This window comes from Centrocercus urophasianus, unplaced genomic scaffold (assembly GCF_019232065.1).
Source record: "Centrocercus urophasianus isolate 14NV4802_14NV808 unplaced genomic scaffold, USGS_Curo_1.0 seq_43, whole genome shotgun sequence".
NCBI lineage: Eukaryota > Metazoa > Chordata > Aves > Galliformes > Phasianidae > Centrocercus > Centrocercus urophasianus.
The window spans coordinates 1,111,715-1,129,190 of record NW_024885011.1 but is presented as its reverse complement, the minus strand read 5'-3'; the positions used below and the strand labels follow the sequence as shown (position 1 = coordinate 1,129,190).

At 44.1% G+C, this 17,476-nt stretch overlaps 1 protein-coding gene across 1 annotated transcript in view; it reads left to right on the top strand.

Moving 5' to 3' along the window:
* The window catches only part of CSMD2 (CUB and Sushi multiple domains 2), a 230,066-nt gene that overhangs the window by 13,474 nt on the left and 199,116 nt on the right, over nucleotides 1–17,476 (top strand). Inside the window, exon 3 of the mRNA XM_042834042.1 lies at nucleotides 4,765–4,981. Coding sequence (XP_042689976.1) covers nucleotides 4,765–4,981 — 217 coding nt within the window. The remainder of the gene's footprint in view (nucleotides 1–4,764; nucleotides 4,982–17,476) is intronic.

Genomic DNA, 17,476 nt, shown 5'->3' with positions numbered 1-17,476 from the left:
CTGGATGGGAAGAAGTAATGCCTTGGGACTGGAGGGGTGACTTAGCTGGGTTTGGGAATGATGTGTTGGGTTTCTGGTATCCCCACAGTACTGTGCAAATGTGCTGTAGTATGGAACTCGTGTCCTGCTTTGGATTGGAGGCCCGTGCTGTAATTCCTTCTGGGACTTGGCAGTAGGGGTGTGAGGTAGATTCAGATAAAATGTGTGCTCTTTGCCCTTGTGTTCTTCATTTCGTGTGTTCACAGTAAAAAGGCACTGGCTATCAGAGATGTTAATCATCCCCTTGATGATGTTCTTGAATCCAGTGGCTTTTGATTAAAAGTTATAGTTAATGGAATGTTTCTGCATTATTTATTACCCTCTGGGCTTTGATATTAGACTGCAGGTTAAGTTAAAACTATGAAAAGGTGAATGCTTAGGGAAACAAGGCTTAATTTATGAAGTATGAAGGTACTTTCCCTCTGCGCTCACTTGAATTGTGTGAACAAGAGAATGAAAGGCAGCCTATGGGTAAACTAGTTCTGATTTCTGATAGTCTGTAAAGATCCAGAAGCCTGCTTTGTAAGAAGGCACAGTCAGATAAATCATTCAAAACAATAAACCTTAGGAAAAGGGGCCTTTTTCTAACCTTAGATGGCAGTTCAAGCAACGCTTAAAAATATATATTAAAAAAAAAAAAAAAAAAAAAATTGATTTGAAGATCTTCATGTGGTGAAGGTGAATGATTCTGAGCAGTACATAGAAAAATTTGGGGAGTTATTGATGCATGAGCAGAATCTGGCCCTGGCATTTCAGCCTGGAAGGGAATGTGCTCGTCTGCAGGGTATGGATTTCAGTTTTATGGTGGAAGATGTATTTTATAGTAGTCTGTCTCCTTGAGTAGGCTAGAACAACACAGACCAGAAACACTTGCTCCTAAGTAACAATAACTACAGAAACTGACAATACGGAGCACTGCTGCATTAAGAAGGCAGCCATGTATCACGAGCAGCCACTACTACTGAGAGCAACTCAGTAGATGTGGTTTGATATTTGTTCCTTGAATTGTGCAGTGACCATACATCAATGTTAGCTAAATTAGTTTTTCCTTTTTTTCGGCTGAGAAACAAAGGGCATGGAGTTCCATTTTAGGAAATACTTCAGAAGTAAATTCTGTTTTCTTCTCTCCTAAGAATCGCATTCTAGAGATTTAATATCGTGTACATCTGAGCAGTTAAAATGCTGCTTTGATTTCTACCAGATCCAGCCTGGTAAGCTTAAGGAACTGGAAGTAGGTGGGAGATGTTAACCAGCCTTGGATTTTTGTCTTTTGTACAGGGAATGGGTACATTTACCATCAGACTGCATTTTATATTACTACCATTCTTACCAGAAGTTCCAGTTTTTGAGTTCGGGGCACTCTGCCCTTCTCTTGGCACGAGGCTGATGGGTTCCATGCAGAGGGGTTTGCAGCTTTCCCTGCTCAAGAAGCAGGAGGCAGTCAGAGCTGTCTTTGGCTGATATTTGTGCCCAGTCATGTTAAGTTCTGTGGCATGTAGATCAACTGTGTGTTATAAAACTGCAGGCAGCCCCTATTTCTGCCAGAAATATGGTTCCTCTGTGAACATCATGCAAGGTAAATGCTTCATCCTTTTCCTCGTGTGTATGGACTAGAAGTGAAGCTGATCTATATGTATATCTTGTGTATATGGCCTAGAAGTGAAACCGAGTGCTGCAAGCTGAGCAGAGTGAAGCTGCCTTAAGCTCTGTGTTGAGGGGGTGGTGGTTGTGCTGCTGGGAAGAGATGCTTTTCTGCAGAACCCCAGTCCTGCCACTAATGCATCTTTTTGGGTTGTGATGTTTTCCTCTTCCACAAATTGAGATCTCTTTGGTTGAAAGGCTCTGTCCACTGAGCAGTGCCAAGCCTTTTGTCCTTGTCTACAAACCGAGCGCTGCCGCAATAAAATTACACTGATGCAGTCATTAAAAAGATACACCCTCATAATAAACCACTTCCCAGAATTGAAAATGGCAGGCTGCGTTGGCAGAGCACGGGTTGGAATTAGCTCTGTTCTCAGACTGCCCATCTCCATCACAAAATAGGACAGCTGCCCGCAGACGCATCTCCGCCGATGAGTTTCATGTTGGTGTTTTACCTTCAGAAAGTGGGAGTCTGTGAGTGACAGCATTAGCAGGGGGAGATGTACACAAATATTTACACCGTCATGCTGGTGCCGAGCCGTTCGCTGCCAGCGTTCACCTTTCTCATCCTTGTTCTGGCTTTTGGATGAAGAGTGGCAGAGGGAGAGGGGGATGTGGGGTTGTTCTGGTGTGTGTCAGCCTGCAGGGAGTGGGAGGCAGTGAAGGGAATGTTCTCTGCCAAAGGTGAATTAATCGAAAATGCATTGCGCTGAGTGGCATTGTCCTTTCAAACCTCTCTGTTTGTTCGTGCTTCTGGGCCAAAGGGATGAAGAGAATTGTTTCTGCAAGTATTCAGAGGAGAAATGGTGTGTTTCCTTGTCATGTACTTCAGATAAGGTTTTGTCAGTCAAGCCTGAGCTGAGCTAACTCATACCTGAAAACAAATTACAGAGCATGCATAAATTCTCTTGGGCTTTCTGGATCTCTTTCCTGTGCCTGCTGACTTTTCCATCAGCGTCCAATATAAACGAAGCTCCCTACTATCACAGTTGATGAAGTATATATTGCTTTTCAGATTGTCAGCTTTTGGAAAACTAATTTTTCTTTGCAATGAGCAGCTTTGTTAGCAATGTGCATAGCACATCTTGGTCAGAATCATGAACACGCAATTATTTCAGTAGATTGATTGGATATGTCACAGAGCTGCGTCCTAATTTTCTCTTATGTATTTGTTTTTATTCAGCTAGGTTTGAGGCCTTATTCTTTCCTTTAATCACTAATTATGCAAGGATAGCATAAGTTTGTATTGATCTTAAATCTTGTTGTCTTTCCTGTGACCTTGGAAACATTTGGAACGCAGCATCTCTGACCTTGAATTTCCTTTCTCATGCAGTGCTGGTGGCTTTAATACCATCAGGAAAAGGAGAGATACAGGCTCTTTAATTTCCCACTTTCCTTAAATTGTTCTGATGATATTTACTTACAATTAAGATAAAACATGTGCAGTAGCTAGAGATTCAACTGTCGCATTGCCTACTGTGTGCCAGTCTGGTGAAGAGAAGAGGCTGTGATTGAATTCTGGAGGACTGGAAGTGATGGACTTCTGGCAGTCTGAGGCACTAAACCAAACCCGGCTGAATTTTACCCCTCTGTGCCATTCCCAGTCCTGTGCTGGCGCCTGGCTTACACATCCTGCAAGGAAATGGAGCTAAGGTGAAGGAGGGAGGAAGGATTCACTCTTGTATTCATTTATATTGACAAACTGCACTGAGAGAGGCAGATGCCAGGTGCTGCAGCAATGCAAAGTACTGGAGTCTGGCCTTGTTAATGAGTTATGTGCCTAGCTCAGCTTCAGTCCCCTGCGGATTACTGGGCTGTCGTAACTCTGGCTGATGTAATAAACATGATACAAAAAGAGTCCCTGGGTAGTAAATATGATTAACCATTTTAGATTCATGAAGGTGTGAGCTCCATCCTGCAGAGACAAGTTTCACTAAGCATTTTTTGCACCAAAGTAGGTCAATTTAATTGTAATTGGCTTTAATGAGCCTTACTCTGCAGTTCTTTACCTGTAGCTGGTTGGCCCTCAGAAGTGTAAATGCCATTGCTGCCTTGAAAAAAGCAGTGAGAAATCAAAGAGGCAATTTCTACTCTGATTCATTTCAACTCAGGTGATGCATAAGCAGGGTAAGCAGGGCAGGATCCATGAGAAAAGCCGGCCCACACGTCAGCAGTGCTGACCTGCAGGTCTGCTGGCTGTAGGATAAATGTGAAACTTTGCTTTGGATTTCACAGCAGTTGCCTTGCAAACTGTCTGCAGTTTCATTTTGGTGTGGGTGAGTGGAAGATTATTGCATTACAGCTGCAAAGAGATATCCAAGTTTGTATGAGTGAATTTGTCTTTGTGCCTCAAAAGACGTTCCGGTAAAGTAGCAGTGAAGAGAGGAAAGCACTAAGGAGAATTTGTCATTTGGGCTGTCTCCAGCACATATTTATGTACTAGTTTCCCTTGAGAGAGAGAAAAAAACTCTCATATATCCGGAAATTGTGCATCATGGCAGTCGATCTTTATCTTTGGGATGGAGTGCTCACAGGTAGTGCTTTGGGGAAGGAAAAATTGATGAAGGGAGGCTTGAAGTATTTAGCTGGTGGATGTGGGATGGGGTTTCTGCCTCAGCTGTGGAGTCAGGGCAGTGCTTTAGGAATGTGGCCCAGCAGATGTTTGCTGCGTGTTTAGCCTGCACCCTCAGCAGGTTGCTGATGACTCCAAGCTGTGTGGTGCAGTCAGTGCTCCCCAGGCACGGGATGCCATCAGAGAGACCTGACAGGCTGAGCAGTGGGCCCAGTGAACTCGTGAGGTTCAGCAAATCCAAGTGCAAGGTCTGCACCTGAGTCATGGCAACCTTGACAAGGTGGGGGATGTAAGGATTGAGCACAGCTTTAAATACAGGAGATTGTGTCTGGGGCCTGAGCTCACACAGGGGGGACAAACAGGTGCTATGTTGGTGTGTTCATCATGACCAAGAATGCCTGGGGAAGAACAAATTCAGTGGGAAGAATCCTGCATGACCTGTTCCAATGGAGATGATGCTGGATTTGTATTCTGCACCGTTTGACTTGTACTTTTGTCTTCTCTTTCACCAGCCCAGAACTGCAGTCACATTTTGCATGGCCCGAATGGGACAATACAGAGTCCAGGCTTTCCGTATGGATATCCAAATTATGCAAACTGCACGTGGACAATCACTGCTGAGGAGAAGAACAGGATACAGCTTGTTTTCCAGTCCTTTGCGTTAGAGGAAGATTTTGATGTATTATCTATCTACGATGGACTGCCTCAGCAGGGGAACCTGAGAACAAGGTATACTGTCTATTATAGAGATGTTTATAAACCTATTCCTATTTCTGCCAGTAGGATTAAATGCATCCAGCAGTAAACTGGGGTTCTTCATGAGCAGTTCTTACAGCTCTTTTGCTTTCTTATCTCTGATAAAGTTTGATATGTTTCTCTGAATGCCTGACAGTAATGATTTATCAAAAGTCATTCCAGATATCCAGAGAAGTTAATTAGAAAATGGAGCAAGAGGGAAGCAAAGCTAATGTGCAGAGGAGCTTCCTTCAATCCAAAGGAGATTCTCTGAGTGGGAGGATGGATAATGGGCTTCAGTTTATATCTCTGCCAAATGCTGTGTGGGGAATTAGCCAAATTACTGAATCTGTGGCTTGCCCATCAGCTGGACTGGGGTGATATTCTTTCACTTCTGACTGAACTGATGGATCTTTTGGGGTAAGGAGTTATCGAGTAAGATAGTTTAGTATGAAGACCCTCCATGGAGTTTGATTTCTAAGACTTCAGAGTACCATCCTGAAATAATAAAAAGTTAACGAGAGGCTGATTATGGAAAATAATGCATTACTGTATAGCAGCTGTTAAATGGTATGCCAGTTTCCTCCATTCGGAGGAGTAATGACTCCTATATGTTGTGGACAATATGACTATTGTTGTGTGATGTGGTGTCTGAATGCTGCTGATATCTGATAGTGATGTGCTCAGAGAGGGACCAATGGTGGCATCTAGTGTTAGAATCCTGGTTGGGATGCTGGACGTGGACAGTTCTGGAAGTTTTTCTTCAAACTATTTTAGTATGGGTCCTTTGACCTCAGTATCTTCTCCAACACAACTGTATAATCTGAATTAGAAACACTGGCGAAAAATCAGCTTTTTATGTACAGTTATACAAATAAATATTCATCTAGCAACCATGCTTTAGAATCATCTTAATTATGGGACCTCATCACTTAAGCAGAAGGTAAGGTAGTGCTTTGCTTCAAATATTACATGAAGGATGCCCACAGCTAGCGTATAATTCTGCTGATGAAACTTTACGTGCACCTCTTGCCCTTGGAGGCACCCCAGTGAATGGCTTTGCTCATCAGCAGTGCCAGCTGTTTCCTTTTGCCCTCTGCGTGTCAGTGGGAGGTTCTGCTGAAGAAGCAAAATCCATGAATGGAATGAATTCAGAAGTGGGGTCGTGGTGGAGTAAATCAGTAGGACGCAGTAGAATAACTGTGCCCAGCTATTGCCCTGAGCTGCTCTTCAGCATAATATGTTATGGTCTGAAGTACCAGCAAGGGCGTCGTGATACAGTCCATTGGTACAACAAACCTCTGAGGTGCAGCTTGGCTGCTGCCTTTTAGTGTGTGGACTTGCATTTTTGGGGAAGGTGCAGGAGACAAATCAGATTCTCTGCATCACTGATGGATGTTTTGCACGACTTGAAGCATATGCAAGTTTGCAGGAGCACAAAGCAACGTGAGAATTTCATCTCTAATGAGTGGGTGATGCATTCAGGTGGTGGTGTGCCACGGAGGAGAGTGAAATAAACAGAAAAGGGTATTGTGGAAGTTTTCTAGAGAACTGAAAGCACTTGCAGGGGGCTTACAGAAGTAAATGAGATTTGGGCTCATACGTGATGGACACCTGTGTTTCCTCCCGTATGTTTCTAGATCAGTGATTGCGAAACCTGGATCTTGCTCCTCTGTGCTGTTTCCTGTCTGATCTCTTTGTTCAGCTCATATTTTTTCATACATCCATTTTACTTCATTAAGCTCTGAAGCTGTTGCCCAACATTGGACTTTTTTTTTTTCTTTCTTCAATTTTTTTTTCCCCTTTGGCTATCAATTTTTTTTTTTTCTTGGACTGCTTTCCAAATGTACTCTATTCATCACTGAATTGCAGCACCTGAAGATGGATGACCACACATCATTCATCAAAGCTGGTGCTACCAGGAGGTGAGCCATAATAAGCTGTAAGCAAGCATACAAAAGGGAAAGAAAAGCTGTTTCTATAGAGAAGGTAACTGCTTTGTTCACTGTTGTTCAAGGCCTATGAACAAAACAGTTAACAAAGACAGGAACCGTGCCTCCCTGCTTCTCCCACTCAAGCTTGTATTATTGAGCATCGCTGATTTATTTCAGTAGGTCTTGACTGGGAGAAGTGAGTGATCTGGGTATAAATGAGTGGTTTACGTGCTGATGTGCTGAGAGATGGAGGATGCTACAATTTTCTCTAAACCCTGATATTCCATTTCAGGCCTATATTGCTAAGAGTCCCTCCAGTCTGATGGCTCAGTGTCACACCTATGCCTTTTGCCTGTGCCTTCCTAAGGAAGGGTTAATGATTGCCTTCATCGTGTGCTGGCAAACACCCTGTTGTCATGCAATTTAATGTGGTGTGAAAGTTGCCTAATAGAATAAGAGCAGACTTAATCCAATGAGACATTTGCTAATAAACTGCTTTACTGTATATTAGGGAATTTGCACTGCGTGTTTGTGATGAGTGTGTGAATATTAAATGTGTTCCAGTGTCTTAATTTAGACGTGCAGGAATCTTGCCATCTCTTGCTATGACTTTGCTGTGGTTGGTAGAATGGGAGCTTGCTTCAGAGCCCTTGCTTCTTCAGCCTGATTCAATGATTCTGCTTTTTCCCCTCACTGTGGGGCTTTTATCAGTGACAGCACCGCAAGCAGGGACCGTTGTAGCAGAATCTTCCTTGGATCCTGAGAACGTGGAAAGATGCAGATTTTTCTCTCCTTGGCTTGCATAGCAGAGCTGTGCTCTCAACCATCAGATTCGTAACTTCTCTTTGGTGCTGCACGTGGCTTTCCTTCTCCTGAGCTGCATGTGCTCACCAGACCAAGCTGTCCCAAACTCCCATCCTTTGAGTTCCTGAACTGCCACTGGAGGTCGGATCTGAAAGCTGCAGTTGCTCAAGAACACTTCTTGTGAATTCCCATTGTGCTTCGCTGATTGCCATTGTGCAGGGGATGCTCCAATCAGCTTCCATTCCTGATTGCTTTCCCACCGCGCTGGGCTTAGCAGCTCAGCAGAGACCTGACTGAAATTTGAATATTTGGAGTTATTTTTGGATCTCAGATTGCTGTGGGATTTGGGAGCTGCTTTGCACCTTTTCATATCTGACTGTGGGGACGTGACATAACCAGACAGTAGCTGACAAGAAAGAAAGAAAGTAGAGAAGTGAGGCCATGTGCCATCTTCAAACGTTTTCGTCTGATGCTGATGATTTGGAGGGTGATCTTAATGTAAGAATCTTTAATTAGTTGCTAACTTAGTGCAGGCCTGAAACTTCAAGTAATTAAGATGATGGGAAAGTGTGTTTGCAATGTATTCAATAAGTCAGTCATTTTTTCACGTTTTTTGTGATGGAAGCTATGGGGTTTACACTCGGTATAGGACTGATGGGTGGAGAAAATCAGATTTGTACTCTTCCTTCTAAAAACTCTTAAAATATTCAGGAAAGGCAAATAGAATGTACCCGTGGTTTGTTGAGGGGAAGAATGTCAACAATATGTAGTTAAAAAACATCTCTTTGGCCATGTTTAATTGGTTGCAAGATGCAGTATTTTGTTTGATCTTAGAACTGTCAGATAGCGGTGATGAGAGGGACAGTTGGTGCAAGGAAATCTGGAAGTTTTGGAGAGCTAACGGGGTAAATGCAACAGCATTTAGGGCTGTTCGTGTTCTCTGCGTTTCTATTAGGTCATGTTTTTGTGATGGTTGATAGAAGCTGACGGTGGAATTGGGGCAGGAGGATTTTTGGACTGGAGTTTTTTCCAGATACGGCTGTTCCTGCTGTGTGCTCAGTGCAGGGGCTCTCTGTGGCTGAGCCTTAAAGCATCGCTGTTATCCAAACCATGAGTGGTTTGTTTTTCCACTAAACTGCTGATTAATGGTGTTTATGGGTGAAAATCTACTAGAAATCCTTGACAATGACTCTTGCTTCATATTAAGGTAAGCTGAGCGCAGAAGGATTCCCTATAATTAGGTAACGTCTAATAGATTTAATTAAGACTCCACCTACCACCAATATTTCCCCACTGGAGTGTGTCCTGTAGTACAACATCTAAACGTTTCTTGAGCACAAGAACTTCAGGCTGAGTGTTAATAGCATTTAGACAGCAGAAGCAGAGTGTTGTGAGCTCTGAATGTGATCTTATTTACAACTATAGATCCTGCAGTGCCCAGAACTGGTGCTCCAGGTAAAATACATGGGCAAGGTGGGAGCTGTAATGGCTCTCCTGGGATTGTTCCTTTGCCTTATCAAAGTTGTTTTGCTACTGAATGTCCAATAGGGAAAGTTGATTATCTTTTTATGTGTGTGGTGTTCAAAACGATGCAGTCATGGATGTTTGCAGTCCATAGAAGTCATTGATGTAGACGTGGAGTTTTAATTCTTTTAGCAGGAGTAGCAATTTACAAAGGCGGTGGGCGAGCTTCTGGGGTCAGAGCAAGGGAGATGAGTTTGAAAGTTTTGTCTTTAGCAGTGAAGGGAGAGAAATTGAACCCATCTACTGACTTTGCCTGGTGCTTCTCATCTCCCCATCAGTGCTTTGAGGCCTCTTATGTTATAGGGAAGAGCAGACAGTAGCACGGGGAGGCTCAGTGAGCTGCCTTAGGCAGCACAGTGTGTCAGCAGCTGTTGGTTGGTGGTTATTTCCATCTGTAAAATGGCACAGCTTTATTTGTGGAAGTTGTAGCTGTAGAATGTTTAAAAACTCCCTTGGAGGGCCTGTTTGCTGGGGTGGGAAAAGACTCAGTGCACAAAACAAACTTGAGCTGTGCCTTCCTCCTGAAGGGAGGCTTTTTTGGATGCAGTGAGTCTCCAGGTCAAGGAATTATTTTATTTCACTTTAATGTCTGACCTTGAGAGTTTCTCAGGCAAAGCATCTCTCCAGTCAATGCGTATTTCTCTTTTATCAGAATTAATGAAAGACTACAGGAGATGATACAATCTTACTAGATCATTGAAGATACAATGAAATTGTGGAGTGCTATTACTTGCAGACTCAAATGGAAAATTGACAAATCTGCAGTGCCCATTGCCTCTAATTCATTACGCTCCTGTTGGGCAGCAGAGGGTGGGCTGTGACTCCCTTCAGGCTCTCAGAATTGTGTTTTGGTGTGGCACAAGGCTGCTGACGTCCGGTCTTTTTTTCTTAGGGAGTATAATTGTCTTTTTGCAGTCTCATAACTGTGCAGAAGACATAAAGGCTTCTGCTGTCCAAAGGTGCAGTAATTGCCCTGACATCTTCAGTTACCTGATAATACACAGACCTGCAGCTGATGACTGCTGCTATGGTGGAATTAGAGGGTTTGGGAGGAGGAGAAATATTTCCACTTGAGCTGTTTGGTAGCTGTTGTCACCAATCCATGTGCAAACTGAAGTGTGAAATGTTGTCTTAGTATTTCTTACACAGATTTTTTTTTCCACTGGAATTGGGTCCTTAAGCTGTGCAGGTTTGTAGCACGACAGCCTCATGCTGGAGTTCTTTGCAGCCCATGTGTTTGTAGCAGAGGAGGAGAAATGGAAGCAGAAGTGGCTGATGCAAAGTGAAAGCTGTGATGCTGCTGGGACTGAGGCTTTTTGTCTCCAGTGCATCGAGCGTTCCTGGGGCTGGGATCTCCTCTAAACTCCACCATTTATCTGCATGGTTCATCTCATCTCTGCTTGGTACTCAGCATTCACTGAAGGTGCAGGTGAACAGAGAATTAGGTATGACGTGAATCAATACTGTAGTCTTTTTAGATAGATCTTCATCATCAGAAACTTTTTTTGTTTCAGGCTGTTTCATCATCCAGCACATCTGAGAATCACATCCCTTATTAACCTGTTTTGTTGGTTGGTTTTTACTGCATTGGTTACGGAGGCCAACTTGCATCACTTATTTGTGCTATTTGGATGCTTCCCTTTAATTTAGATTTATGGAAAGCAAATTTCTGCTGTTTCCTTCTTTCCTATTGCTGTTAAGTTTCATTACTGTGTACAGTTACAGATTAAATTCTAAGGAGGCATAGCTGTCCTCTGGTCAGTAGTGAGGCTGCAGTTTGTGTCCATCCCCAGGAGGATCGGAGCTCACCACTGAGCTGCTGTCCTGGGGTCACCTGGGCAGAACAGTTCCTGCCTTCTGCTGCTGCTTAACATTCACCTGGGAGAGTGAAGGTTCCCTCTGAAGGCCGATGTCTGAAGCAGAGCTCAAACCCTGCTTGTGTATGCGTCAGGAGTCGGAGGGATGCACAGAGTTGGCAGCTGAGACCCAGAGTCACTCTGCATGTCAGCTTTGGCTCTTCACAGTTGTGTGGCTTCAGCTTCGGGAGATTCAGATGGGGAGAGCAGGAGGAATAGGGTTGCATGGCTGGTAACAAAGCCATAATTAAAGTTTTTGCTTGATTATGCCTCCATACACTCACCCTCCTGGATGCCCAGCATGTTCTGGGTTTATTCACGTGGCTAAACAGGCAGGCTTTCAGCCTTAAGATCCATTGAGCTCCTGCTCCTGGAAAACGTAACGTTCCCTGAGAATTCCTTGGCTTTGTTAGCTGCTGGCACTTAGAGCAAAAGCCTGTCTGTGCTCCTAGAGGATTTATGATAACAATCCCATGGTCTCTGTTAAACGGTGAGGTTAGAAATGATACTTGAGGACAAGTTGCTGTGCTCCTGGGGCATCAGCAGCAGCATGCTGCTCCATCAGGCCGATGCTCGTGCTGTGCTCAGTGTGCTGCATACCCAGACACAGCTCCTGCTGGAGGGGTCTGAGAACAGAGCAGCTCCCACCAGCAGATGTTCACCAAGGGAGCCGTTAAGGGCAGGCGCTGTCCTCCTTGCGCAGCATTTGTCCTGGGTTGCTTTGCTTTGTCCTGCAGGAGCCTTTTTGAATCGTTGATGGGGATCTTTTTGGGAAATTAAGCGACTGCCTGGGGTTGAAAATATTTTCTCTTTTTAGAATGTGTTTGTACCAATGCCCAAAAGGGAAGAATATTCTCTTGACATTGATTGCAGTGTGTACGTTCTTTTGGCTAGAAAGATAATTTACCATTCCATCTTCTTGGCTAGATAGAACTGATCGTCAGACTCTTTTCAAACTGACATTTTGCTGCTCCAGAAAGAGAACAGCCAAACTCACAGATGCTTGGGCAAAGACCTTCTGTGTTGGATGGACAAGAAATGAAAATGAAGCAAAACACCCGCTCACTTTATGAGCTACAGCATTTTGTTCTTAATGCTGTCTGCAGTTGTTGCAGTGTGACCCAGAGCCTCTTCAGTCCAAACCAGGAGATTGAGTGCTGCTGAACCTGGAGCTCGGAAGGAACATATGGGGTCAGCAGGATTGCCTACATCATGGCTGGCTTTTCTGAGGGCATTGGCTGTGCCTTGCACTGCTGTGATCTCACCAGCTGTCCTCCAGGGGAACAGGCTCAGAAAGCAGCCTGAGAATTTTTACATTCGTTCCCACATCTTTTCCACATTAAAATTGTTTTTGGGCATCTGTATCTGTTTAAAGTTCTTATTCTTTAAGACACTTTTATTTTTTCCCCCCCACAGCATGCAGCAGAAGAACTAATGGTGTGAATATTGGGGTATTTACAGCACGCCCAGTATGCTGATACTTGCTTTTCATCAGCTGCATCACATGCAGCACTGAGTCCCCCAGCAACTGGATTTCACACCCCTAATGACTCTTTCTGAAGAAAGTCGTAAATAACCCAAATCTGCCAACTTTTGAGTTAACGCTGCTGAGCCTTACTTGGTTTGTGGCCATTCTTGCTGCTGTTTACTCAGAATATCAGGTCTGATTTGCTGAGAGGTTGCTAAAATTTGGTGAACCCTTCTGATAATTTGTGCTGTTCTGAGTTTGTAATAATAAGACCAGAGATACAGCTGCCAAAGTTTGCTCGTTTCTCTGTTATCTGAGGAAGTAAAGGCAAAATGTGCATGGAAGGGATGTGATAGGAAAGCTGTGAACTTGGGAGTTTTCTACTTTTTTTCCATACACTGGAAAAATGGCATTTATTGAAATCTGATGCTTAGTTCCTGTTCATAGCTTGAGAGCCATGAAGGCCCCATGTATTTGAAATGGCTGTGCAGGCTTTAGGCCCTATAAATAATACTTTTCTAGTGGGAATTCACCCAAAACTCATTTTAAATGAGCAGAGAAATCCATCCAGGCTGGAATTTATGAGCCCTGCGACTGTCCCTGGAGACCGTGTTAGTTAATGAAGCCTTTGTCAGTGTCAGAGGTAAGCAGAGGACTCTTGTGGCTTGATGAATTATCCTTGGCTTGGAGAAGGGAAAATGCAGTTGCTGCTTAAGTCATGTTGGCATGGGGGGGGTTGATTGTATCAAGTTAGATTGAGGGCTGTTTGCAAAGGGTAGGTAAACTTCCTGAGAAATCAGGGCGTTGCATTTGTCAGTGGGCAGGAGCTGAAGGGATGCTGACTTTGTGCTGTCTCAGGAAGAAAAATACAGCAGTGCATTGGGTCTGGTTGAGCTTGACTTCAAAAGAAAAGCATCTTGGTTCCAGACATAAATCATGTCTGCAGTTTGTAGAAGTTGTGTATTAGAGGAATGCCAAGATGGTCTCCATCTCTTTCCATTGGCCACTTCACCCTGCAGCCACCACGGCTGCTCTGAAATGAAACATCTCCTTGTGGGGGTGTCTGTGCTGGGGTTGGGTTGTTGTGGATAAATTCCCTGATCTCTGGCATCTGTTCTTTTATTGTTCTTGACATAGTCCATGAGGCAGTTCACAAGGCAGCCTAGAGGAGGATGTTTGTTAGTCACCACTGACTTTAAATGAGGCTCTGTTTCTTGTTTTCCTAAGGCTTTAATATTTAAACATGCACACGTTTCTGAAGGTGGTTTTCTGGCATCAGAATGCTTGCACGTTGGTTTCATCAAAATTGAGAAAGTTGTTGGTGTGAGATGAACAATCTTTCACTTATTCAGTCTCCAAGGCAGTCTCCTTGAAACTAGCGAGTTCCCTCGTAGTTCTGTGTTTACATCAGCCAGCTGTCTAACTGAATGCTAAAGACATGAAATTCAATTCCAGGTCAATGGGAAGCTATTGGGCTTTTCCTCTTGGCACCAGTCGGTAATGGATCAGCTTTGTACATCACGAACTCTCCTCTCCATCGCCTGCATTGGCTGCTTGGTGAGCAGGAGCTCAGTGCTGGAGGACTTGCTCTGATTCCCCTCTTAGTTTTCCATAGAGCAACTCATGCTCTGGAGTGCTTCCTTAAGGCAGTCCCCTTACGCCCAGCTTTACTTGAAAATTGTCCTGGGGATAGCAAGGGGGGTCAGACCACATCTTGTTTTGACTGTATATGGTGAAGAGAGTGGTTCATTTGATGGGAAATTTCTTTAATAGGTGCCTTCAAATTAGATACAGGAAAAAATCACTGAAGTATGGTGTAGTGTAATTTAATGCTGGTTTAAACGATGCAATCCAATGCATTTTCATTAGATGTTCTGAGACACTTCTCTAGCATTTATGCTTTGAAGGCTGTTGGATTGCCAGCTGCAATAACTATTTTGATTGCAGTCTGAGCTGATGGTGGGCATCCTACCAGAAAAATAATGTGCTCTGTTTTAATTATGGCACCTGCATTCCAAAATGGGAGCCTGCCTCACAGTCTGTGATGTTGCTGCACTTGGTACAGTGGAGCAGGACAATATGCAACAGGTGGAGGTGGGCACACGAGCAGAGGGCTTTGGTGCTGCGACCTGCTGTGCACTTAGCTTAGCAAGTGTTGCTTCTGGCACTGCTTTAGTTTGGTTCCCCACTGTAGGAGCAGAATGAAGCCAATGGAAAACACGTTGAAAAGCTCACACAATCAGCGTTGGCCCGCAAGCAACTTAAGGGGATAATGACTCAATAATCCATTTGGCCAGAGACACAGAAGGAATGGGAGATAATTTATGTTCTTATTACTGCCCTCACCTTCTTGTTCCAGCCCTTAATGAAAACAAGGGACAGTGTTTGCTGCTTTCCTCTCTCTTGTTATTGTACACATCTTTTTTTATTGCCACGCTAAATAACGGTGATGTCAGAATGACTGTTTCGTGCATGAGGCCATTTGGGGATGACTTCATATTGTCTGCAGACACGATACCCACGGTTTGAATTTGCCTGGGCTGCAGGTTTAGGCAGGAGGTGTGGGACTGGAGGGATGTGGTGCAGGCTGGGCTTCTCCAGGCTGAGGACAGCAGTGCTGGGGCTTATGGATGGCATCTGGGCAGAGCCTTGTTAGTGAAGTTCCCATTCCTTGAATATTACCTGTGCTCTTACTTACTCGGAGAAGTTGAGGACATCAGATGGGAGAAGTTAGCTGCACATGTTGATTGAGGGGTTGAGAGGAAAGTCATAACTTCTCTGACTGCAGCTGCTTGTATTGGAGGGCATGTGGAATTTCATGGCATTTCTCATGCAGGCTGTCACTGTAGAAGATACGAAAATTAGCTGTAGAAAGGATAGGAGTTGCTGCATAAATACTTGATTGAGGCAAAGTTTCCTGCTTCTTCCTAAGTGTAGCATTAATGGGGACATTTCTGATGTCTAGTGTGAAGGGCAGGATGGCATTGGTTGCCTTCTGAACTGCTTCTTGCTGCTGTTCCAGGGATACCTTCTACGAAGGAACATAGGAAGCTCAGGATGTGAAGAGATGGTTGGGTTGGGTTGGTTTTTTTTTTTCTTTTACAATTTCTGAAAGTCCTGGGTGCCCATGGAAACATCTTCAAACAGTGTGGAATCTGTGGAAAGACTGAGGCCAAACTTCTGCCTCAATGTCGTGCCCCTGTGCACAGACCATTCTTCTCTTTAAGCACCCTGTAACTACAATGCATGAATATATGCTTAAGGGCAATTTTGTTTCAGGAGCACTTAATTCCCATTGTCTCCTCTGGGATGTGTGCACTTGCTTACAGGTAAGCAGACATGTAAATGTTGCCCTGAATTAAAATCAACATCTGCAGAGTGGAGTCGTCTTGGTGCGCGCTGTGAGCTGAATCCAAGATGCAAAAACCTTCACTCAGAGAGGACAGATCTGCTCAAAATAAAAAGCACAGACTTTTGGTAACTGATCCCTGGGTAATGATGAAGCAGTGTGTGGTGGTTAGCTGGGGAGAAAAACCACCAGGTTCTGTTTTCTGTTTTTAGTAAAACTCCTGTGCGTTGCTTGGTGTTTTTGGGGACGTCGGGGTCCAGCCATTGCAGCTGAGTTGCACAGTAAAACTGTGGCACTCTCCTTTAATTCTGTGCACAGCTGTATGGGAACTGCTGAGAAACGGCCTGAACCTCTGATTGATCACCTGAGGTGAGCCATGAGCCAGCCAGAGGAGCACAGGTGAAGGCAATTCACCTGTGCTGCTGGAAGGGGTGGAACCAGGCTGCACCCCTCCTAGACGTACTGAAGAGCTGGCTGCCAGTGGGGAAGGATCTTGTCTGGAGATCCCTCCTTCTGGTGTTTTGTGGTGAGCCCAGCATAAGGGTAAGCCTTCCATTTATTCTCTCTTGTTATCATAGTCCACTTTGCCTAACTCTCCTGTTTATTTTGTGGTTGTAACATCTTAATATTCATTGATCATACAACAGCAAAATTGTCTGAATCCTAAGAAAAAACTGGAAGCTTTAAATTTGTACTAAACAGCAGCAATTGTTCTTTCAACTTGCGTAGACAATGGGTTTTATGCTGGGAGCTGGGAACTATTTCTTTGCTGACATCAAATCATCTGCCATCATTGGCAAGTGCATGAATTTTGCCAGCAACTGAACATTTTTGCTTTAATAAGGTTCCAAAGGCAGAGCATGTCAGCTTTCATTAGTCAGTTCAATCTGTTTGACATAAATATTGGAGCTCACCGAGTTGGGGATGGAATAAGAGCAGTGAGGGAGGTTCACTTATTGTCTCTGTAAGTTGGCTGGGGGCAGATTGAAGGAGAAGCTGCTGGGCTGGGAATGGCTGTGCTGGCCCCTGGTTGGCGAGGGTGGGTGGCCCCAGTGCTAAGGGTTGTTCAGTGGAGCTGTGATACAGGAGGTGAATGGGATAAATCTCTGTAGGTGTGCTTTGTGAGGCGTCACTTGTCTGTGTTGCAAGCATCTTTCTCATGGAACAGGAAACAAGATGTAACTGCTGTATAAAAGATGTGGGATGAGCGTCTGCGTGAGTAAGAAGGATTAGGCTTTCTCTTACAGCTTTCTCTTACAGCAGCGCGTTTGTACCTTATGTAAATCTATTATGTAAATCACCTTAGCCTTGTGTGGGGAGATGGATTATAAGTTATAAAACTGTGATTGTTTGTAAGGAATGTGCATTAGTTCTTGGGCTGTGTCAATATAGTGAGAGGGATTTGGTGTCTGCCATCTAATAAAGCGTTACAAATAGAACATTACAAAAGAAAGTTTTGTAATAAAATTAAGTTGCCATTTAGCTCTGAGTCTGCAAGGGGGGAGGGCAGAGATGCATGTGGAAAGTGGCATTTCTGCAGTGTTATGCTGGATG